This window comes from Amblyraja radiata, chromosome X (genome assembly GCF_010909765.2).
Source record: "Amblyraja radiata isolate CabotCenter1 chromosome X, sAmbRad1.1.pri, whole genome shotgun sequence".
Taxonomy (NCBI): domain Eukaryota; kingdom Metazoa; phylum Chordata; class Chondrichthyes; order Rajiformes; family Rajidae; genus Amblyraja; species Amblyraja radiata.
This window is the reverse complement of record NC_045999.1, coordinates 7,070,615-7,095,039: the sequence shown is the minus strand read 5'-3', so window position 1 is coordinate 7,095,039 and position 24,425 is coordinate 7,070,615. Positions and strand designations below refer to the sequence as shown.

General features: G+C 40.8%; 1 protein-coding gene across 5 annotated transcripts in view; it reads left to right on the top strand.

Annotated features, from left to right (window-relative positions):
* The first annotated feature begins 3,126 nt into the window (after window positions 1-3,126).
* LOC116968289 (inositol hexakisphosphate and diphosphoinositol-pentakisphosphate kinase 2-like) overlaps window positions 3,127-24,425 on the top strand; it is a 142,168-nt gene continuing 120,869 nt past the window's right edge. For all 5 annotated transcript variants that reach the window (XM_033015010.1, XM_033015008.1, XM_033015007.1 and 2 more), the window contains exons 1-2: window positions 3,127-3,246; window positions 23,071-23,522. In XM_033015010.1, the coding sequence (XP_032870901.1) occupies window positions 23,379-23,522 (144 nt within the window). In that variant the 5' untranslated portion in view covers window positions 3,127-3,246; window positions 23,071-23,378. The remainder of the gene's footprint in view (window positions 3,247-23,070; window positions 23,523-24,425) is intronic.

Genomic DNA, 24,425 nt, shown 5'->3' with positions numbered 1-24,425 from the left:
ACTAAATAGAATCTTCCCACAAATCTCTCCTATTTGTGATAAATGTCTACATTTAGAGGCTAATTTAACACATACGTTTGCAAACTGTATAAAACTTAAACATTTCTGGACAGATATTTTTTAAATAACTTCAGAAGTTATTAATACAAAACTGGACCCAGACACAAAATTAATAATACTTGGAATATCAGAACAAAGCTTAACACTCACAACAAACCAAAGAAACTTCCTCAATTACAGTATAATAACCGGAAAAAAATTAATATTAAAATTTTGGAAAGGCCCTACAACCCCCACAATTAAAATGTGGATTACGGAAATGTCGGAGACCCTATACTTAGAAAGAATTAGACTTGTCTTAATGGACAAACAAGATCTTTTCCATAAAATTTGGGCTCCATTCATTAACTATCTGAAGGGATAGATTGGCACAGCACGAGGACCCAGCTGAAACTTGAACTCAGGAACAGATGAAAAGCTATACTTTATAACCTACGAACCTATCTCCATTGATGTATTACAGGTAACCCATTCCACCTCCCTTGTTTTTCTGTTGTGTTTTTTTTTGCTTTCTTTTTTATTTGTAACTTTCTACCCTCTCTTTTTCTCGCTTTCTATAAAAAATAAAAATACTAGAAGCAGAAGGAATTGATAATGGAAAATTTTAATAATGTATGACTGATGTATATGAAAAGTTTTTTTTTACTATAATATGTAACTACATTTTATAATATGTCTACTTCTAATAAATAAATAAAAAAATAAATTAAAAAAAGGCTGGCAGCATCATCAAAGACCCACACCATCCTGGCCACACACTCATCTCCCTGCTACCTTCAGGTAGAAGGTACAGGAGCCTGAAGACTGCAACAACCAGGTTCAGGAATAGCTACTTCCCCACTGCCATCAGGCTATTAAACCTGGCTCGGACAAATCTCTGAACATTAATAACCCATTATTTGTTATTTGCACTTTATCAGTTTATTTATTCATGTGTTTTGTAGTCAATGCCTATTATGTTCTGTGTGCTGAAGCAAAGCAAGAATTTCATTGTCCTATCAGGGACACATGACAATAAACTTGAACTTGAACTATAAGGCGGTGGGTGCTGTGAATCATTGAAGTACTGATTTCTCACTGAATGTTTCCCAGTGCCCACTGTTAAGGCCATGGATAGCCCAGAGAACTCACCACTGCTCTATAAGACATTCTTTGTGTGTTGTCCTGGTCTGAGTGGTAATTAGGAGGGTGACTGGGCTCAATGTGAAACCCACATTTTGGCGGAAAGCCAAACACACAATTCTCTCCAACAGCACTATTCATGCAGTGGCGATAGCAGTCCCTGGGAATAGGAAGACCAAATTGGTTATTGATTATGTATGTAGAAAATAGATCTGAACAGCACAGGAAAAGGTCCTTCGGCTCACAATGTCTGTGCTGAACAAAAACACAATATCAACTCTTAGCTGCCCACACATAATCGATATTGCTCCATTTTCATGTGAAAATTTTAACTCTCACTAGACCAAGTGGGACCCGTTGGGTCCCTGTCACATGGGAGGCCCATGTCCCTGCCTCAACTATCTCCTCTGGCAGATGGTTCCATACATCCACCACCCTTTGTGTGAAAAAGTTACTTTTCAGATTTCTATTAAATCTTTTCCTTTCACCTTAAACCTATGTCCTCTGGTCCTCGATTCAGCTACTCAGGTCACAGTTTAAGAAATAAGGGGTAGGCCATTTAGGACTGAGATGAGGAAAAAACATTTTCACCCAGAGAGTTGTGAATCTGTGGAATTCTCTGCCACAGAAGTCAGTGGAGGCCAATTCACTGGATGTTTTCAAGAGAGAGATAGATTTAGTTCTTGGGGCTAATGAAATGAAGGGATATGGGGGGAAAGCAGGAATGGGGTACTGATTGGGGATGATCAGCCATGATCATATTGAATGGCGGTGCTGGCTCGAAGGGCCAAATGGCCTACTCCTGCACCTATTTTTCTATGTTTCTGTAGTGGCACCTAGTGATGGCCCTGGTAATGTCGAACCCTCGCTGTTGGCTTTGGTTGGCTTTGGTTGGTTTTGGTTGGTAAGAGGCCATTGTGTCTGAAGAAGGGCTTCGGCCCGAAACGTTGCCTATTTCCTTCGCTCCATAGATGCTGCTGCACCCGCTGAGTTTCTCCAGCATTTTTGTGTACCGGCCATTGTGTCATGTTGGGTGACCCCCAACCAAAGATACTAGAGGAGCGATACTCCTCATCAAAGTATCATCAAAGACCCACACCATCCTGGCCACACACTCATCTCCCTGCTACCTTCAGGTAGAAGGTAGCCTGAAGACTGCAACAACCAGGTTCAGGAATAGCTACTTCCCCACAGCCACCAGGCTATTAAACCTGGCTCGGACAAAACTCTGATTATTAATAACCCATTTTCTGTTATTGCACTTTATCAGTTTATTTATTCATGTGTGTATATATTTATATTATTGTATATGGACACACTGATCTGTTTTGTAGTAAATGCCTACTATGTTCTGTGTGCTGAAGCAAAGCAAGAATTTCATTGTCCTATACAGGGACACATGACAATAAACTCACTTGAACTTTAACTTTGGAGAGATAAGACTTTGCCTTCCATCACAGTGAGGAGATTCACTGTGATGGATGTTTGTGTAAATTGTGTTGTGTCTTGGTTCTTCTTCTTGTGTGTATGACTGCAGAAACCAAATTTCGTTTGAACCTCTGGGTTCAAATGACAACAAATAAATTGTATTGGGAGTCTGAGGAAGGGTTTCGGCCCGAAACGTTACCTATCTCCTTCGCTCCATAGATGCTGCTGCACCCGCTGAGTTTCCCCAGCATTTTTGTGTACCTTCGATTTTCCAGCATCAGCACAGTTCCTTCTTCAACAAATAAATTGTATTGTATTGTATTGTATAACTTGAACTTGAACTTGCCCCCAACCTTGTCCATTGGCAGGTTCGTGGTTGCAGTAATGCTCCACGCCACTGAGCGCCCGGCCGGCGCTGTTTCCCCGGCTCCCGGCATGTGGTCCGCCCACCTCCGGCCGCAAGGAGGTTAGGTTGTCAATCATGGGGCGGGAACTTCCATTGGCAAGTTGGGTTGGCCGGGAGGTTGTCAGGGGCGTTGCTAAGCGGGGCCTAAATGCCCAGTGAAGGCGGCAACCAACATGGAGGCTGCAGAGAGTGAGGGCAACTTCACAACCCGAACCATCTCGCCTGGGGAAGTGAGTGCTCACTATTCAAAAAAACAGCTGCAGAATCAAGTTGTAGGACATTGATCATCTTTTAATCTGGATTTTTACCTTATGTTATGTGTTTTAAAAAATATATAAATTATGATGTTTTTATAAGTGATATACCAAGATTTTATATGTATTTTATGATATTTGATATGCAATGCATTTTTAATGTAATGTTGCCCCTTGTCTGGACCTTGAGTCCGTAATAAAGTTTATTATTATTATTATAATAATGTGTCCTGTTGATGCGAGTGAGAACAATGTTGGAATAAATCACCCCTGAAGAAGGGGGGGGGGCTCAAAATGTTAACATTTTTAACAATGAGTTATTTTAGTAACATTTATAAACATTGACAGTTTTTTTAATTTAATTTAAACTGCAAATCGATCATTTGGAGTGCTGTGCATTGATGTTAAACAGTGGAACATATCAGCTGTGCGTGTTGCTATATATATAAAGAGACCTCAAATGCCATTTTAACCTCAAATGCCATTCTGTAGTGTTTGTTGGCATTGAAAGTCACCATCTAAAATGGTGCATGTCAGCCTTCCCTATTGAAGATGGGGATGTTCCTATTTTCCAGCCACTTTGTCATAGTGGTCTTGTTTTCTGAGGAATGTTTTGGGCTCAGAGGTTTATTGCCTTCCTTTTTTGCATAGTCCCACAACAAGTGAAACAGTCACGCTTCACTTCTCCCCGCCACCCCCTATCAGTCTGAAGAAGGGTTTCGGCCCAAAATGTTACCTATTTCCTTCGCTCCATAGATGCTGCTGCACCCGCTGAGTTTCTCCAGCATTTTTGTGTACCTTACGCTTCAATTGACTTCAGGCAGAGCAGCCAATTTCCAGTTTCAAAACATAGAAGTGTTACTCAGTCTGTAGCTGTACGTTTGTGACAGGTGGTTGCAGGTTTTTGTGACGCTTTTTTTTAGACGTGCCATTTGAAATTCTTTCACTTTGCCAAAATAATCATAAACAGGAAGTGATTATCACTGAACTTTCATTTTGCATGTGAAAACAAGACTAAGCTAACTAGTCTGAAGAAGGGTTTCGGCCCGAAATGTCGCCTATTTCCTTCGCTCCATAGATGCTGCTGCACCCGCTGAGTTTCCCCAGCAATTTTGTGTACCTTTAAGCTAACTGTTGTGCTGCTGTAAGTAAATGTTTAAACGAAGGAACTGCAGATGCTGGAAAATTGAAGGTAGACAAAAATGCTGGAGAAACTCAGTGGGTGCAGCAGCATCTGTGGAGTGAAGGAGATAGGCAACGTTTCGGGCCGAAACCCTTCTTCAGCCTTCGCTCCATAGATGCTGCTGCGCCCGCTGAGTTTCTCCAGCATTTTTGTGTAAGTAAATGTTTGTTCATCGTTATGTTTTGAGGCGATGACAATAAAAGGAATTATTTGAATTTGAAAGCTGTAAAGGCTTTAAATTTTAAAATCTTTGTGGTGATCTTAAAGGTCACTCTGTAGATGAAAATGGTCTGAATGAATTTGTGTGTGAATATAAACACTTGGTTTAACCATTTGATTGAAAATATGTTTTTTCACCATACTGTACAGTCCTGCTACCACATTTATTGCTATGGTTCTGATTATATTAGCTATTTTCCCTGCAGGCAGTCTCTTGGGGTAGAGGATGCCTTGCTTCCGCAACAGTTCAGTGTGTTCTGAAGTGCGTAATGAGTCCCTTGTGGGATCCACAGACGCTGTAGTGGGTGAAGCTTGATGGGGTAGTTGGGGGAATTGTTGTGCATTGCTTTTACTGTTTGTGATATGCAGCCATGGGGAGACTCCATGTTTAGTGCCTACCTATTTTCTCTCTCCTCCCCCACCACCCCCACCATTTTCAGTTGTCACGTTCCAGGGCTTCTCATGATTCGGTGACAATGTTACGATTTTTTTTTTCCCCAAGCAGGTTTTGAGTGATTCCTTGGTGCTTCTGGGAATTGTGTGCCATGACGCAACTTTGGAGTTCTTGGGAGTCAATTGTCAGCTATGTAGATGATGTGGTTTGCCCTCCAGTTGTGTGTTTGTGTGGATAGAACTTCAATGTAGGTCTGGGAGACACTGGCTTTCTGATCTTGCTAATGCATTTGGAGAGATTTTCAGAAGAAGTGTTGGTGGTAGTCCTCCGCTGGTGCTTGTGGTGCCTATTGTAGGCTGATTCTCCCTGTCACATGTACAGGAAGGTGGGGCCTGCTGCTCTGAGTGGACCATGAGCTAGAGATGTTGTGGGGGGTTTTTTCCCACCACCATCTCTAAAAGTGCACAATGGTGGTTTGCACAAGTAAATTCTGCCCTTGGTGAGATCTGGGCCTGATGCATAGAAATTATATGTAGAGGCAAATGTCATGGATATTGACTTGAAGGAGATAGTATTGTGTGACAGGGCAAATTGGTGAAGGATCTTTTGAATTGGATGTTATTTGCAGGGCCTGACCATTTATGATCAAGTAAAGAAGGCCATATTGGTTTTGAGCTTAATTTTTTATACATTGTTATTTGAGTGGAGCTGAAGGAACTTTGGTTCTGCAACAAAGGTTGAACAGTATCCTGTTTGTTCTTTAGAATTAACACTCTGCCAGGGATTATTTCAGTGAGGAAGCTTAAAAAGAGAGACTGCAATGAACATTCTTTGGTGGCTCCATTCTGTGTTGGAATTGGGTTTGTGGTGGATCCATTGGTAAGAATTCTAACTTTTTCATGAAATAATATGGATTATGACAGAATTTGAGGATTGACACATTTGTGATGGCCAGCTGTTATCAGGCAACTGAATCATCCTACCACAACTAGAGAGCAGTCCTGATCTACTATCTGCCTCATGGGTGAGCCTCGGACTATCTTTGCTCGGGCATTAATGGCTTCACCTTGCACTAAATGTTGTTCCCTTATGTATCTATACACTGTAAATGGCTCGATTGTAATCATAATTTGTCTTTCAGTTGACTGGTTAGACAGAACTGAAGAACCAATGCATAGAGCACAGAAGCAGGCTTCGCCGCCCAAACACGTTCATCCTGACCAATATCTCCCATCTAAGCTAGTCTTGTTTGCCTGCATTTTGTCCACACACTTCCAAACCTTTCCCATTCAAGTACCTGTCCAAGTGTCTTTAAATGTTGTTATTTTACCTTACACGACTACCTCCTCTGGCAGCTCATTCCGTACCCACTACGCTCTGAGTGGAAAAAGATGCCCCTCTGGTTCCTATTAAATCTTTCCCCTTTAACCTTAAACCTATGTCCTCTGGTTCTTGATTGCCTACCCTGGGTAAAAGACTGTGCATTTGCCCTGTGAATACCTCTCATGATTTTATACACCTCTATAGGATTACCCCTTGGCCTACATGTTGAAGTTGATGGTTTGTTGCTGAATCGTCTGCACTCTTTCCACCCATCACCTTTTGGGCCATTTTGAATCTCCATCTTTCAGGTGCCTGTGGAGATTTTTTTAGTTGCCAAGAATTGACTTGTTTCCCATTAGAACTCGGGACAGAATTGGTTAAGGTTGTGTAGATTGCTCCTTTTGGTCTCAACTGTTGTTGTCAGAGTCAGGGGGTATGTGGTGGTGATCGTAGCTTGTTTGTCCTGTGGTCTAGCTAGCTGAAGACTCCTGAGTTGTTTATTATTCCACAGGGGTCATGGAAGTGAGAATATTAATCCCACATCAAACCTATGTGAAGCACAATAGAAATAAAGTTAATGATGACAGTATCCTATTTTTTAAATAATATTTCAGTATTTCTGGGGCTGAGATTGAAGTGAAAAGAGAATTTAACTTGAATTTAAATCTTGGACATTCCATGCAACCCATCCTTTTCCATGTTAACATTTCCTGTGCATCTTATAGTAAACACGTTGTCTGTTGGATTTCCAAAATTACAACAATAACAACATTTCAAAAGTCGTTCAATGTCTGTACAGAACTTTATTTGATATTCTGGTGTGAAATATCTATCTTTCTTTGAGATAAAAACACAGTCCTGAAGGAACTCAGCAGGGCAAGCAGGATCTGTGGAGGGAATGACATATGATGTTTCGTGTCTGGATCATTCTTCAGCCACCAAGTCCGAAGAAGGGCCCAAACCTGAAATGTCGTCAGTCTGATCGCTCCACAGATGCTGTCTGACTCACTAAGTTCCTTCAGTGCTTTGTGTTTTACTCAATAGTCCAGTGTCTGCAATTCTATGAGTTTCTTTGGGAGAAGTTTGGTTTTGTTTCTTTTATTATTGTCACGTGAACTATGGTATAGTGAAAATCTTTTTGTTGTGTGCTGTCCAGTCAGTGAAAAGACTATTACACGATTACAATCAAGCTGTCCACAATGTACAGATACAGGATAAAGGGTATAACCTTTAGTGTAAGGTAAAGTCCGATTAAAGATAGTTCAAAGGTCTCCCACGAGGTAGATGGGAGGTCAGGACCGCTCTCTAGCTGGCGATAGAATGGTTTAATTGCCTGGTAACAGCGGATGAAAATTCACTTGCCTGATAACTGATTTAATTGTTGGGATGTAATACAATTGCGTACAGTTTTGGTCTCCAAATCTGAGGAAGGACATTATTGCCATAGAGGGAGTGCAGAGAAGGTTCACCAGACTGATTCCTGGGATGTCAGGACTGTCTTATGAAGAAAGACTGGATAGACTTGGTTTATACTCTCTAGAATTTAGGAGATTGAGAGGGGATCTTATAGAAACTTATAAAATTCTTAAGGGGTTGGACAGGCTAGATGCAGGAAGATTGCTCCCGATGTTGGGGAAGTCCAGGACAAGGGGTCACAGCTTAAGGATAAGGGGGAAATCCTTTAAAACCGAGATGAGAAGAACTTTTTTCACACAGAGAGTGGTGAATCTCTGGAACTCTCTGCCACAGAGGGTAGTCGAGGCTAGTTCATTGGCTATATTTAAGAGGGAGTTAGATGTGGCCCTTGTGGCTAAGGGGATCAGAGGGTATGGAGAGAAGGCAGGTACGGGATACTGAGTTGGATGATCAGCCATGATCATATTGAATGGCGGTGCAGGCTCGAAGGGCCGAATGGCCTACTCCTGCACCTAATTTCTATGTTTCTATGTTTCTAATATATAGTTTCTTTATGTACCTCTTCCCTCGGGCAGTTCATGAGGTGGAATATGATATATTGTATGTAACCTGAAGGAGAAACTTGTTCTGTTACCCAGCAGCTAAACGCAACACCTTAAGGTGGGTAAAAATAAAGGAAGAGGTGGTATGAATTTAAATCAGCATTGTAAATTTTATGTGTATCCAGGCCATTTTATTAGGCAGCTCTTCAATCATCCAGTCTAATGCCATTATTTTTAAAAGTGCAGATATTTAAATTGTTTCATAATTAGACAGCAGTTGCGAGCTTGGGTACATTGTTGTAATGATTGAGATCATGGATTATTTGATATAATTTTGGACCAGAAAGCATTAAATCATTGACGTAAAGGAGACAGCATTTGTTTTCATTCTAATGGGTAGCTGAAATTTCCGCTTGGTTTAATTAATTATTGTATGGTTCGGGTATGCTGATAAAGCAAATTCCTTGAAACAAGAATATAATCTCAGCAGATAAAACTACAGGCTATGCCAAGGTAGCAAGCTGGTTCAGTTTATATGAATCTCCATAGGTCAACATATACTCTTTATAATCAATTTATAAATCACAAAATATACTTTGGTAACTGAACCCCCACAGTGTTACAATGAATGGCATCGAAAGCACATAGATCGCTAAGAAAGAATAATTATTAGAGGTAGAAAGCGCGAGGGAAAACTAGTTTAGTTTAATGATGCTGCACGTAACAGGCCCTTCAGCCCGCAGAGTTCACGCTGACTATCGATCACCTGTTCACACCAGTTCTGTTATCACACTTTCTCATCCACTCCCTACAACTAGGGGGACGCTACAAAGACCAATGAACCTACAAACCTGTACGTTTTTGGAATTTGGGAAGAAACTGGAGCACACGGAGGAGACCCATGATCATAGGAAGAACATTGCAAACTCCACAGGCTTAATATTATGGGAGCTAGTTGTATGTAGGAATGTCCTTAGTTTATTACCTGGAGATGTCCTGTATGGGGAATATTTGTCCGTTAATGTCTTGAACTTTGACGGTTGTATTACTGCGTTTTACTGCAGTGGCCTAATTTAGGTGTAAATGTACTGATGGTCTTTTAAATTCAATTTTTGTGCTCAAGTTAAAGTAAACATGAGAAGTTTTACGTTTTAGGTATCACACATTAACATTTAAGAGTCCCAGTTTATTTAACATAACTAGTTGCAGATTGATGCTCCCTCTAGTGGGCAGCACGGTGGTGCAGCTGTAGAGTTGCTGCCCTACCCGGATTGTAGTCTCCAAATTTTTGTTTCATTTAGACTGCCGATAGGGTTATATCTTTAAGTTTCAGCTGCAGAAATCATGGCAGATATGGACAATCAATATGCAAATGGAACTAAGGATTATCCCACGTGACAGAGGTGACAAGGGACAGATTAATAAATGCAAAACAACACACTGTGCTATTCATAAAGCTTGAAGGCGTTATCACATTGGAGCACTCTGCCACCTCAGATGCATCATTTGATTTCAACACCCTAAATATGATTTTTCTACAATTATATATTTGGAGACCTTTTCAATGAGGATGTGTTTCTAGGGCCTAATTGAAAGCAGCATTGACTAGGGCAGCCCAGTGACACAGCTGGTAGAGCAGTGATGCAACAGCTCTAATAGCCTGGGTTCAATCTAGATCTTGGTGCTATCTTTGTGGAGTTTGCACATTCTCTGAGTTTTCTCTCGTTACTCTAGTCCCCCCCCCCCCCCCCCCCCACATTGCAAGACATGGGTTCATAGGCCAATTGGACACTGTGAATTGCCCCCTTTGCTTGGTGAATGGAAGAATCAAAGGCTAACCTACTAATTTTACTCCTACCCTCGGGAAGAAGGTACAGGAGTTTGAAAACCGTGACCATCGGGTACAAGAATAGCTTCTTCCCAACAACCATCAGGCTCTTGAACACTGCACAACACTAATCTCAATTATGAACTTCTGTGAACTGTCTTTGGTTGCCCTAAGGACTTAAAATTAATAACCGCAATATTTGTTTTAAATTATATTACCTACATGTGTTGTGTTTGCCGGCCTGTTATGCTCTTGCAAGTAAGAATTTCCTTCTTCTGTTGTTAGTAGATATGAGAATTAAACAGTTTTGAGTGTTGAATTTTGGAGGGAGTTGATGGGGTGGTAAAATAGAATTAAAGGATGCTTGATAGTTTGACATAGTTCCAAGGGGCTGTTTTCATAGTACATTATTCTACTCTAGAGGACGTGATGTTGGTCTTGGATTATTTAGGAATGCTCGCACTGTAAAGAATGTCAGTGATAAAGTGTTATGTTAAACAGCTGCCATATTTTAGCTGGGTCATCATCTGCAGCTTATGATATTGTGTCACGTGTGTCCCAGTAAAAGCAGTCCTGGCATGGAATCTCGGGATCACTGTGAGTACTTGAAACCAAAGTGTCTGCTCGATAAGTTTAACAGTCCCTAGAATTTGAGTAAAGTTTTGCAAAACTCTCTTGTGATTTGGCTGTAAATAATAATGTCAGATTCCAATACTGAAATTGCTAACCAGTCGATTTTTCTGCTGAGCTTTTAGCAATACCTCGAGTGACTGACTGTTTAATCCACTTGTAGGTCACACTCATTTTAAAGAGAAAGCTCATGGCAGTCATTCAGCTGCTTGTTTGACTGTGGTTGTTTAATCAAGAGGAAACATAAATAAGTCCTTGAAGGGCAGTTGTACTACTTTGTGCCTGGACAGATCTTTTAACAATCAAACGTGGGCCACAGTATTTCCGTGTCCTCCCGGCAATGACATTCAAAGCAGCGTATAACTTGGTAATGAGTCTTATTGCTTTTTATTGGTATGACTGTATGGCAAATGAAATTCCTTATATGTTGCAAAACATACTTGGCTAATAAAATATGATTATGATTTAGAAATTGATTTATTTTCTATTATTTACATTAGTAAAGCAGTATGAAAAATAATAGCTGGAACTAATATTTGCAAGAGGGAGGCTGGTTAATATTTTGGAACATTTCATTCAATAGAGAGGACACCCAAACAAGTGTGAATTGGGATATGGCAGAACCTTCAGTAAAACTCAGCAGGCCAAGATGGTATTCCTTAACTTTTTTTAAAGTGAAGGGTTGGGGACAAGTGTGGAGGGTATGACACTGTTTTATAATGGAGGTTAGCACAAAATTATCTGCTGTAAATTATATTTGAACCTTTAATCTGTTGCTGCTGTGTATTTTAAGGGACGCTTAATTAAATTGTTTTTCCCCCCCACTTTTGCCTAAGGTAATCATTGTAATTTTATATTTGTTTGGTAAGCCTTTCATTTTTCTGCCTGTGTTAGTGTGGAGTTGTGTAATATGTTGAAAAGCTGAAACTGTATTCTGAATTGCTCATGATATTTTGCACTAATTTCCAGGTTATTTTTAGTCACAGACATCTCTTGACAAACAACAATTTCTACAATCATAGCCCTGAAATCTGCATTTAAAATAAACTTAATATTATAAATCTATAAAAGGTAGATAGAGTTCAGCTGTGTATTGGATATTTTGACTTGTTCAGCACCTGCATGGAAATCAGAGGTCAATGTTTATGGTAAATACACAACAGAGATTTCTGATGGTGCATATGTTTAGTATTGTCTGGAGAAAAAAGTTAATATTGTAGAAGGTATTTTGACAATTCTATCATATTCCATTTTCGGAAAAGACTCGGGGATGGTTTAACGGTGGTCTTTAAAATTGTGAAGTTTTGGTGGGAGTTACGACCTGAAGAATGTCTCTAGGTGTGGGGAAGAACATAGTTAGAGATGATCGGTATAAGATTCACCAAGTTATCCAACAGGAAATTTGGAAGAATCTCATTTACCAAATAAGTGGCAATAATTTGAAATTTTCTCCCACAAGAAGTGATTGGGGAATAGTATGGGTGTATTTAAGTAAAGGCTCAACAAGTATAAGGGATGGGAATAAGGGTTTTGGCCCAAAACGTTGCCCATTTCCTTCGCTCCATAGATGCTGCGGCACCCGCTGAGTTTCTCCAGCATTTTTGTGTACCATGGGAATAAAACACATTGGTTTAGGTATTGTGTAAGAAGGAACTGCAGATGCTGGTTTAAACCGAAGATAGACACAAAAAGCTGGAGTAACTCAGCCCGACAGGCAGCATCTCTGGCGAGAAGGAATGGGTGATGTTTCGGGTTGAGACCCTTCAGAGTCTGAAGAAGGGTCTCAACCTAAAACGTCACCCATTCCTTCTCTCCAGAGATGCTGCCTGTCCCGCTGAGTTACTCCAGCTTTTTACGTCTATTGTGTAGTTATCGCAAGATAGGAAAAAGCTTGAGTGGAGAACACACAGCATGAACTGGATGGGCGAAAAGGCCTGCTTCTCTGCTGTACATCCAGCTTGGTTGATCCTATCCACATGAAACTTTTCTGGAAGATATTCTTGGAAATCTGGCAAATTATTTATTACCTTTTGTGCGGTACGAGTGAACCTTGCTCGTCAAAGTAGCCCTCTGTCTTTATGATTCTTGGCACTGAGAATTGATCAGTAATTTTTTTTCACTGATAATTTGCAAAAATGAAATTAGTTTGATGCCCACGTTTGAAAAATCTGAAACAATGGCACCCATGTTAAGCCAAATGGCTATATTTGCAATTATCTGATCAACTGTTCTAGCATAGCATTTAAGAAGCAGTTTATTATTGTTAATTGGCTCCAGGAGGTCTCTGTCCAATAACTAACTAAAAGTTAGCAAATTTAAAAAAAGTTAAATACATACTTGGAATGCTCAGATCTTTTTTAAAAATGTTGTTTCACTGTTAGTAGTAGAAGGGAATGGGGAGGATCTTTCCTTGGGGAAGAGTTCCGATGCATAACATTACCTATCCATGTTCTCCAAATATATTGCCTAACGTGCTCAGTTACTCCAGTACTTGGTCTTCCAGTGATATAGAGCCTTGGTGAGACTGTATCTGGAATATTGTGTAGGAAGGAACTGCAGATGTTGGTTTAAATCAAAGATGGACACAAAATGCTGGCGTAACTCAACGGGACAGGCAGCATCTCTGGGGAGAAGGAATGTGTGATGATTCGGGTCGAGATCCTGTTTCAGACTGAGTACTGATCCTAAAGTGGCATATGTTCGCAGTAGAGGGAGTACAGCGAAGATTGACCCGGTTGGTTGCGAGAATGGCTGGTTGGTTGTATGAGGAGAAATTAAGCAGGTGACCCTGTACTGTCTTGAGTTTAGAACACTGAGAAGTGATCTTTGTATTGAAATGCTCAAAATCCTAAAGAGTGGAGAAGGTGTGGAGTTGATATACCTCCTGGTTGGGGTGTCTGCAATCAGGAATCACGGTCTCAAATTAAGAGGTTGACCATTCAGGGTGGAATTAAAAAAACAAAACATTCCTTCTCCCCAAGAATCGATGTACTAAGGAAGTATACAAGTTGCTCATTTTAGATGTTTGGCTAACAGAGATAATACTCCCAGTTTAGTTATGCACTTTGTTTAAATTCTTCTTTCTCTTATTGTATGACTTGAGATGTAAGCCAGATTACTGCTTCTGGTGACGGCATCAATATTTGCAGATGACACAAATATCTTGCCATTATGTTAACTCTTCAATGTGATTCAGTGAAGGGCCTGTCCCATTTACGCGGTTTTTTTGACAGTCGCCGAAAAAATCGCGTAAGTGGGTCAGGCCCTTTACTGCTGGACAATTGCAGCTGATATTCCGCCTTATTAAACTATCAATATGAAACATTAAAGTTGGGGTCTAAAAGCTCTAGTTTCACTTGCTGATGAATGGTCATGACTTCTATCTCTCGTTCTAAAGATGCTGTCAGACCTGTGAGGTTTTTCTACTATTTTCTATTTATTATTTCAGTTTATCATGATGGGCTTGTTTGCATGGTCGTCTGACAGTGTACTTTTTTAATTAGCATATCGTGATGTGAAGGTTAAGAGATTGAAGTGCAAGAGAAATGCTCACAATCTGATTGGGATCTGTTTACAATTTTCACTGGTAGCTACAGTTTCTGCATAGTAAACTGTACTGTAAACCCTCGTTATAATGGACCATGACAGAGGGAATGGTGTCTGTTATTGCCGATTGTCCGCTATAACCAAGTGTAATAAATGGCATTTCATATGGAGACTTAACAATAAAATTTACACTGAGGAAGAACTGCACTGGCCCAGGTGCCTATTTTACAGGTGAAACATTAAAGCCTTACTTGCCTTAAGCTACAAAGCTCCAAGGTCTCAATACAGCAATACAGGTGGTGGTGGTAGGTGTGGCTGAGGAAGCTGTGAGGGCAGGGGGCTGGCGTCAACAGGTTCGGCCCGGTGCCGAAGTCGCATTTTAGCCCGGCGGTGAAGTTTGGTAGGTCTGTCCATTATAACAGAAATCTGTTATAAAGAGATCTATAAAAACGATGATTTGCTGTAATGTGTTTTGCTTGCAACTGGGTTAGTGTGTCGAGCAAAGAAAAGGACATTTATCACCTAAAGATTAATGCTACCCAACCATGTTTAAAATATGCAGTCAATAATTTGCCAAATGTTGGTGCCTGTTCTGAACAATCTGATTTTCAAGAGAATGACTAAAGAGGAGGTATGTTTGGCAACATATGCCTGATATAGATGGAAAGGTCAAATAATGATTCTGCTCCTGATTTCAATGTCGACTCTAGATTACATGGCACCATTTAACATAGCGAAATATCCCAAGGCTACTTCACAGGAGTATAGTTAGACCATGAGCTACATAATACGAAATATGTCCAAAGGCTTCATCAAAGAGAGTGGAATTTAGAGTATCGAGCTTTGGCAGCTGAAGGCATGGCCACCTGTTTCAGTATGATTTATACAATGCCCATAATGTTTGGGACAAAGACTCAGCATTTATTTATTTGCCTCTGTACTCCACAATTTGAGATTTGTAATAGAAAAAAATCACATGTGGTTAAAGTGCACATTGTCAGATTTTAATAAAGCCATCTTTATACATTTTGGTTTCACCATGTAGAAATTACAGCAGTGTTTATACATAGTTCCCCCCCCCCCCCATTTCAGGGCACCATAATGTTTGGTACACATGTTTTTTGTAATTGCTCAGGTGTGTTTAAATGCCTCCTTAAATGCAGGTATAAGAGAGCTCTCAGCATCTAGTCTTTCCTCCAATCTTTCCATCACCTTTGGAAACTCTTATCAACGTAAGGAACAATGTTGTGCCAATGAAAGTCAAAGAAGTCATTATGAGACTGAGAAACAAGAATAAAACTGTTAGAGGCATCAGCCAAACCTTAGGCTTGCCAAAATCAACTGTTTGGAACATCATTAAGAAGAAAGAGAGCACAAAGGGACTGGCAGGCCAAGGAAGACCTACACAGCTGATGACAGAAGAATTCTCGCTATAACAAGAAAAAAATCCCCAAACACTCTTCCGACAGATCAGAAACACTCTTCAGGAGTCAGGTGTGGATTTGTCAATGACCACTGTCTGCCGAAGATTTCATGAACAGAAATACAGAGGCTGCACTGCAAGATGCAAACCACTGGTTAGCTGCAAAAATAGGATGGCCAGGTTACAGTTTGCCAAGAAGTACTTAAAAGAGCAACCACAGTTCTGGAAAAAAAAATTTGTGGACAGATGAGACAAAGATTAACTTATACCAGAGTGATGGCAAGAGCAAAGTATGGAGGAGAGAAGGACCTGCCGAAGATCCAAAGCATACCACCTCATCTGTGAAACATGATGTTGGGGGTGTTATGACCTGGGCATGTATGGCTGCTGGAAGTACTGGCTCACTTATCTTTATTGATGATACAACTGCTGATGGTAGTAGCATAATGAATTTTGAAGTGTAGAGTGTTTCACTCTACAGCAAGACGATGATCCCCAAACAAACTGCTAAAGCAACAAAGGAGTTTTTCAAAGCTTAAAAATGGTCATTTCTCACGTGGCCAAGTCAATCACCTGGTCTGAACCCAATTGAGCATGCCTTTTACATGCTGAAGAGAAAACTGAAGGGGACTAGCCCCCAAAACAAGCATAAGCTAAAGATGGCGGCAATACAGGCCTGGCAGAGCATCACCAGAGAAGACACCCAGCAACTGGTGATGTCCATGAATCGCAGACTTCAAGCAGTCATTGCATGCAAAGGATATGCAACAAAATACTAAACATGACTACTTTAATTTACAATACACTGCTGTGTCCCAAACATTATAGTGCCCTGAAATGGTGGACTATGTATAAAAACTGCTGTAATTTCTACATGGTGAAACCAAAATGTATAAAATTGGCCTTTATCTGACAATGTGCACTTTAACTACATGTGTTTTTTTTTTTTCTGTTACGAATCTCAAATTGTGAAGTACAGAGGCAAATAAATAAATGATGAGTCTTTGTCCCAAACATTATGGAGGGCACTGTATGAGGGGTGTGCAGAAGGACAAATGCTGGCGGGTCAGATATCTAGAAAGGGATGTCTCGGTGTGGGAGATTAGAGGAGTGATCCAGAGATATTTCGAAGCAGGGATGTGAATTCTATGGTCTGAAGAAAGATTCCGACCGGAAAAGTCATCCATGTTCTCCAGAAATGTTGCTTGACCCGCTGAGTTCCTCCAGCACATTGTGTCTTTTAATGAGCATTCATTAATTTGGATGTGGGCAGAGCCACAGTGTGTCAGTAAGAGCAGGGATCACAGTGCACAGCACTGCTTTGGAGTTAAAATGCAACACTAGATATCTGAATGTGTTCACTTCATGTTGAGAATGGGATATTGAACTGTAGACAGGTGAGTGGTGGAAACTGGTTGCATTGGGGGATCGGTTGGGTAGTGGATTATTGCTTTGGGGAAGCGGGACCCAACGGGTCCCACTTGGCCTAATAATTAGATAATTTGCCTGAAATACTTCCACATTTAAAAAAAAAAAAATTAAAAATGTGGAAGTATTGAGGGAAGAATACAGCTTATTCCCACTCCCAATTCTTCCCTCCCAGCTGAGGAAAGAAACGGGAGTGGGAGTAAGCTGTGATCCAAGAAGATGACTGACAGGGAAAGGCAGCTGAAATGCCTAATCAGCATTATAGCCATTGTGGGTCTACCCAGCAATGGGATTATAGATACTCTTAACTGTTACTCCTGGATACATAGATGACAAGAATGTGTATTCTTTGAATGTGAGTTAACTTGATTTAAAAAAAACATGATTGGAATATTTCTTCAAAGGGTTTGGAATTTCTGCTGCAGATCAATTACGTGGCAGTACTTTATTTTCTCCCATTTCCCCCATGCTCCTTGCTCGCACCCTAGTATTACAGGAATTGGTTGTGATGGTATGGTGGGCCACCAGATGTCACATGATGTTCAATTGACTGCCTCCTGGGCTGGGAAGAAGGAGGCAAGAATTGTTTCCCATAGACTAAGTAGTAATGGGACAAGCTGGAGCCTTTAAATTATAGATGCAATATTATCCTTGCCTTATTCGGAGCCATGGTAAATACATTGAGGGTGCAGTTAGTCACGCACTTCTAGTCTCAGTGCTGAATCATCAGAATGGGCAGAAGCAATGTTGCTAACTCTGGGAATCTGCTGGTTTATTGCTTGGGTTTGTAATTAGCATGATTTGTGACTGCTGATGCAGTGATGTTACAGCCACAAATGTTTTACCAGTGAGCATTGTGGTTCAACTGCAAAGCACTGACATGTTTTCAGTAGTGCATTTTAAGTTTCTGGTGTTTGCAAAGTTGTGTCAGAACACCATATTCCTGTGAAATCTTAGATGTGTTTTGGAGGAGTAGTTTTAGTGGGTTTGTGTTTCACAGAAAATCCCGAAGAATTTTGGTTTATGGTGGGTGCTATAAATGTGCAAAATAATGTTGAGTGTGGCTTGCGCGAAGTCCCTACTGACACTCCATTGTAGCATTGAGGGATCCAAGGTGAGGCCTGGTTTGGGATCTCAAATGTATATTAAAGATCCTCTGGAAGTATTTTGAGTCATCCTTAATCCTGGTAAATGCTCCAATCTTCCATTCTGAGGAAGGTTCCCTAACTTGACACTTTAACTGGTTCCTCTTTCTGCAGATGCCACGTGAATGGCTGAGTTAGTCATAGAGCAATACGGCATGGAAATATGCCCAATGATCCAACATCCATGCTGACCAAGTTGCCTAACTAAGATGTTCCTTGTTTGCTCCTGGCCCAAATTCCCCTCAACATGTTCTATCCAAGGGTCTTTTAAATGTAATTGTTTCTGCCTCTTCCTCTGACAATTCATTCTATGTAGCCTTTGTGTGAAAAAGCTACCCCTTGAGTCCCTGTTAAATCTTTTCCTTATCTTAAATTTATGACCTAATTTTAGGTCATAATTCCCCTTGCTCTAGGGGAAAGGACTGTGACTATTTGCCTAATCCATGCCTCTAATCATTTTGTATGTTTATATGCTTGTAAGATCATCCTTCCATGCTCCAGGGTGAAAAGCCCTAGCATTTCCAGGTTCTCCTTGTAACTCAACCCTTTTCTAATTTGACATCCTATATCTGTACCCAGTACTTAAAATGTGGTCCTAGCAATTTCTTGTACAGCTGTCATAAGATGTCCCAACTCCTATGCTAGGTGCTCTGACAGCTGGAAGCAAGTGTGTTTAAATACCTTTTTCACCACTCTGTCCACCTATTGCCACTTTCAAGAACCGTGTACCTGTACAATTCTCTGTTCTACATAATTACCCAGATCCCTACAATTGACCCAGGGCATGACTTGCACAGCAACATTACCAAAAATGCAACACCTTACCTTTATCTCAATTAAACTCCATCTGCCATTCAATAGCCCATTGGCACAGTTGATCAATATTTTCTGTTGTAATCTTAGATAACCTTCTTTGCTATCCATGATACCACCATTTTTAGTATCATCTGCAAGCTTACTAAACATGCTACCTGCATTCTTATCTTAATTATTAATTTAAATAATGGATAATGGGCAGTAGACATGTGACAGGTCTCCCTTGCCAAAACAACTTTCTATCAATACCCTCTATCTCATGCCTTCAAGCCAATTTTCTATCCAGTTTGATAGCTCGCCCTGGATCTCCTGTGATCTAACCTTCCAGACCTGCCTGTCATGCAGTATGTTGTTAAGGCCTTGCCGAAGTCCTTGTAGATTATGTCTTTCGCGCAGCCCTCATCACTCAACCAGCATTACTATTATTCTGTCATCCTTTGTACATGGTACCCCTTCGGGTAGCATAGTGATACAGCGGTACAGTTGCTGCCTTACTGCGCCAGAGACCCGGGTTCCATCCTGACTACAGGTGCTGTCTATACGGAGTTTGTACGTTCTCCCTGTGACTGCATGGATTTTCTCCAGGTACTCTGATTTCCTCCCACAGACGAAAGATGTTGAGGTTTGTCGGTTACTTGGCGTTGGTAAAATTTTAAATTGTCCCTAATGTAGAGGATAGTGCTAGTGTATGGTGTAAGCACTGGTCAGCCTGTTTCTGTGCAGTATTTCTAGTCTAAAGATTCCATAGTCATTGTCTGATCAATATCGCTATACCAATTTCTTAGCAAGCATCCACATACATTGCTTGTAGCGTTCCTATTTTGTAATAGTAGCTACACTTTGACTCTAAAGTGTTTTTGTGCAAACTGAAAGATATCTAAGGCACTTTAGAAATGACCATCTGACAGTCATTTCATTCTCGCTAATAACAGTATCACACTGACGAGTATTACACTGGAATGCTGACCTATGTGTGTTTTCCAGTAGGAACCAAAATATTGTTAAAATGGATAGACACAAGGGGCTGCAGATGCTGGTGTATAAAAAAAAAAATCCACACAAAGTGCTGGAGACATTCAGCGGGTCAGGCAACATCCCTGGAGACGAGGAGGTTCCTGAGCAGACATTTTGCTTATTCATGCCCTCTGGAGACGCTGCCTGACCTGCTGAGTTATTCCAACACTTTGTTAAAATGGATAATGTTTGAGAGAGAGAGAGATGGGTTTGGTGTGGATCATCAGTTGACACTGTCTTGCTGATCCTCTGGAGTGTGGCTTCAATTGCAGCTCGCACTAATGTGATGAAAGGTTACTCTGTCTGCCAGCAGCTTGAGTATGACTGAGATAGTTTGGTCGAGTTTCCAATGGGAGTAAATCCACAAAATAAGAGGACCTTTAATTTATCACCAATTGATATTTTTCTATCATAGAAGAAATAGAGAGCTAGTGAAGGTGAATTTCTAATTTACAGTAAATGCCATAGAAGCAAATAAGGAGAGAGAAAGGCATTAAGATTTAATTGTTCAAAGAGGCAACCAAATCTCAAATAACTCGCTAACAAGGGTCAGACTGACCTGATTATATTAGATTTCAGTAAGCTTTTGTTAAGGTTCCCCATAAGTGGCTCCTGCACAAGTTCAACCGTAGGAATAGACAGCAACCTCTTAAAATGGATTGAGATCTTTTTGACAAGGAGACACCAGGGAGAGACCTCTATTGAAACTTCTGTGACATTAGGTGTACCACAGAGGACTGCCATGGGTCCATTGCTCGTCCTACTGTATATCAATGACATTTCAAATGCAGTTTGTCAATCTCCTGTCATCCCAGAGCACCAACTGCCATGAAACAAGACAAAATAACGGTCCCTACATCATCAACTCGCTAAATTTAAATAAACTTTGCTACCAATATTCCCTTTACCCAAGGATGATAAGGGAGTGGAATAGGTTACCACCCACCCACCACATGCGCTTCACCCGATGTTAAGTCATTAAAAAGGGGATTGAGCAACTAGATCTCCTCAACGTGGTCAAAAAGACCCACTTCAAAACTTAATCGCTACTCTACTCACTCCGACCTGCGCGAGATAACTACTGATGAGGTGTTTGCGCAGTTATCTACCAGAACCAGAAATATTAATGAACTTCATAAATCCTGTGAAAAACAATGCTGGTACAACCGATGTAGGAGCCATTTATGTTTATGTTGGCATAGCATATCTAGACAAAATAATATATCTTGCAGTATTATTCTGGACACCTGGGGGCGGTCATTAGATGCACTGGGTGCATATATAAGGGCATAGGGGACAGGAAGTGACAGGCACAGGGAGGGAGAGCATCCAGTTCTCACCAGACCAGGGACAGAGCAGCCAGCTACAACTTGTATGCAGAATAAGGAAAACTTGTTTCGTTCATCTCTTTGTTTGTACAACTACTTCAATAAACAACCAACTAAACTGGAAATAATGACTGGAATATCTGTTCTATTAGGTCTGCGTAAGATCACTTCTACTGTACCTGTGTAGTAATGGCAAGTGGAAAATAGGACACTGGAAAAGTTGGAAATTTGCCATTACAACCGAATATCACCCATGTGCTGAGTTCTGTACTTTTTAGTTTAGAGATACAGCGTGGAAACAGGGTCTTGGGCCCACTGAGCCCATGCCAACCTGCGATCCCTGCACATTAACACTATTCTACACGCACTCGGGTCAATCAACAATTTTACCAAGACAATTAACTTACAAACCGGTACGTCATTGGAGTGTGGGAGGAAACCGGAGCACCCGGAAAAAGCCCACGCGGTCACGGGGAGAACGCACAATATCTGTATAGACAGCACCCGTGGTCAGGATCGAACACGGGTCTCTGGCTCTGTAACACAGCAACTTTACCACTGCCCCATCATGCTGACGTTTGATGGTATGAGTTCTATGTATGGGTGAGGATGTTTATGGCTGGTGATGGAGGCTTGATCAAAGTATAGTGTACCACTTTGTGTTGTTTTGTACCTTCTGATGGGTGGTCAAAATAGCTGCGTCTTTTCAGTGGGTGGGTTCCAAAGAGCTGCGTTGAACCACTGAATACAGGGTCCAGTTTGATCTCTTGTCCAGATGACAAGAGATTAAAGGTGCTGGTTCATGCTGATGTCCTGATTTCAGACAAACTTGGATTGTTTTCTCTGGAACACTGGAGGTGGGGAGTCCTGATAGAAGTACATAAAATTGTGAGAGACCTAGAACTTTTTTCAAGGATGGAAAAGACAAATACTAAAGGGCATAAGTTTAAAGTGAGCGGGGCTGAGTTTACATAGAAACATAGAAAATAGGTGCAGGAGTAGGCCATTCGGCCCTTCGAGCCTGCACCGCCATTCAATATGATCATGGCTGATCATCCAACTCGGTATCCTGTACCTGCCTTCTCTCCATACCCCCTGATACCTTTAGCCACAAGGGCCACATCTATCTTCCTCTTAAATATAGCCAATGAACTGGCCTCAACTACCTTCTGTGGCAGAGAATTCCACAGATTCACCACTCTCTGTGTGAAAAATGTTTTTCTCATCTCGGTCCTAAAATATTTCCCCCTTATCCTTAAAAGAGATGTGTGGGGTATATTTTTTTGAGAGGTGGTGAGTGTGGTTGAGGCATTGAGTGGTATGAGACTTTTGGATAGGCATATGGACTTGCAGGGAATGGAGGGATATGGATTATGTGCAGAAAGATAAAGGATATTCTTGACATCCTGTCCGCATAGACATAGCAGTGCTGTACTGTTATATGTTGTATGAATTGATGCAAGGTAGTATGTGATATTAAAGTCTGTAAACAAGTAAAATATTTAAGTGACTGCTGTTAAAATAACTTATCCTTTGTTTCCACTTCTGTTTTTTTTCTGGCACAGTTAATCATGAGATGAAGAGGAGTTTCACAGAGCTTGCAGGAAGAAATCTTGCCTAAGGAAATTACCACTTAGGCTCCACCTATGCAAGCCTGTGGTTGCACTGAAATACCACGTGTGCTCAAGACCTGGACTGTGCTCCAAGGGCAGATCGTAAACTCAGCAAATCACTGGAATAGCGATGATACCAAAGCTGGTATTAGTACTATGGGAAGTTTAGTTATCTCTCTCTCTCTTGCTGTCTCGCTTTCACTCTCCCTCTTTTTTTAAACTATGACTAATATCCGTGATGAAAGGTCAACCAGGTTGTCATGACAACCCCCACCTCTTTTCAGGGGGATCACTCGGCTCCTAAATTCTTTGTTGGATGCGAGGAGGATGAAATTGACGACCTGGAATCAAACATGAAGGCAGAAGACCGTGACGTTTTCGATGATGAAAATGATTCTGACTCGGTGAGGAACTCTATTACTATTAACTTTGCTCATTTTGAATTTTTTCTGCTAATGATAATATAACAAATGTATTGTTTAGCCCCAGCTGCACAGTAAAAGGCTCAGTTTTTCAAATTATCACAGACTTCAGTGGAATGTAAAAGATTGTTTAGCATGGCTTTGCAAGGCTAATGTGCTTTTATTTAATGGGTTGTACCTGATACAAAGGTGAGACAGTTTAACATTGTTATGGTTTATGTAAGAAAATCTTATTTTATTTACAGTTTTTAACCTTTGATGATCAAACAATGTTAACAAAGTATTTCCAGTAAATGCTGTTAGAAACATTAGTTGCACTATTTGGGAAAGTGGCTACTGTGTTGTTTTTTTTAAAACATATAGTTAAGTGCCTTTTTTATCACTATCTTTGTGCCATTTCAATTGCATTTTCTTGCCCCCCCCCCCCTATGATGGTACTGTTATATTTATTCCTGGCTTGGGTACAACTATGTAGGTCAATGTTGGTTTGTTTCATGATTTATTCGTTTTAGATGGGAACCATGACATGATATTAACTCTGTCGATTTCCCTGTCAAACACGATCCTGTTACGTCAGTGACATGTTTCATTTCTCCATAATAGCTTCACCACTCGACTCCCCAAATGGTTGTTTGCCTGTGGAAGCTGAGCACGATTTGTCCTTGTCCCATATTTGTACAGTCAGGATTGTGGGCACAGTAGTGATGAGGACTAATCTCATAGCCAGAGAGTAATAGAGCACAGAAACAGCCCTTCTTGGTTCTTGATTTCTTGGTCCTCCAAAATATTCCAAATGGAATTTAAACTGGAGGTTCACCTCTTCCATGCTGACCAAGATGCCCCATCTAAGCTAGTCCCATTTTCCTGTATTTGGCTTATTTCCTG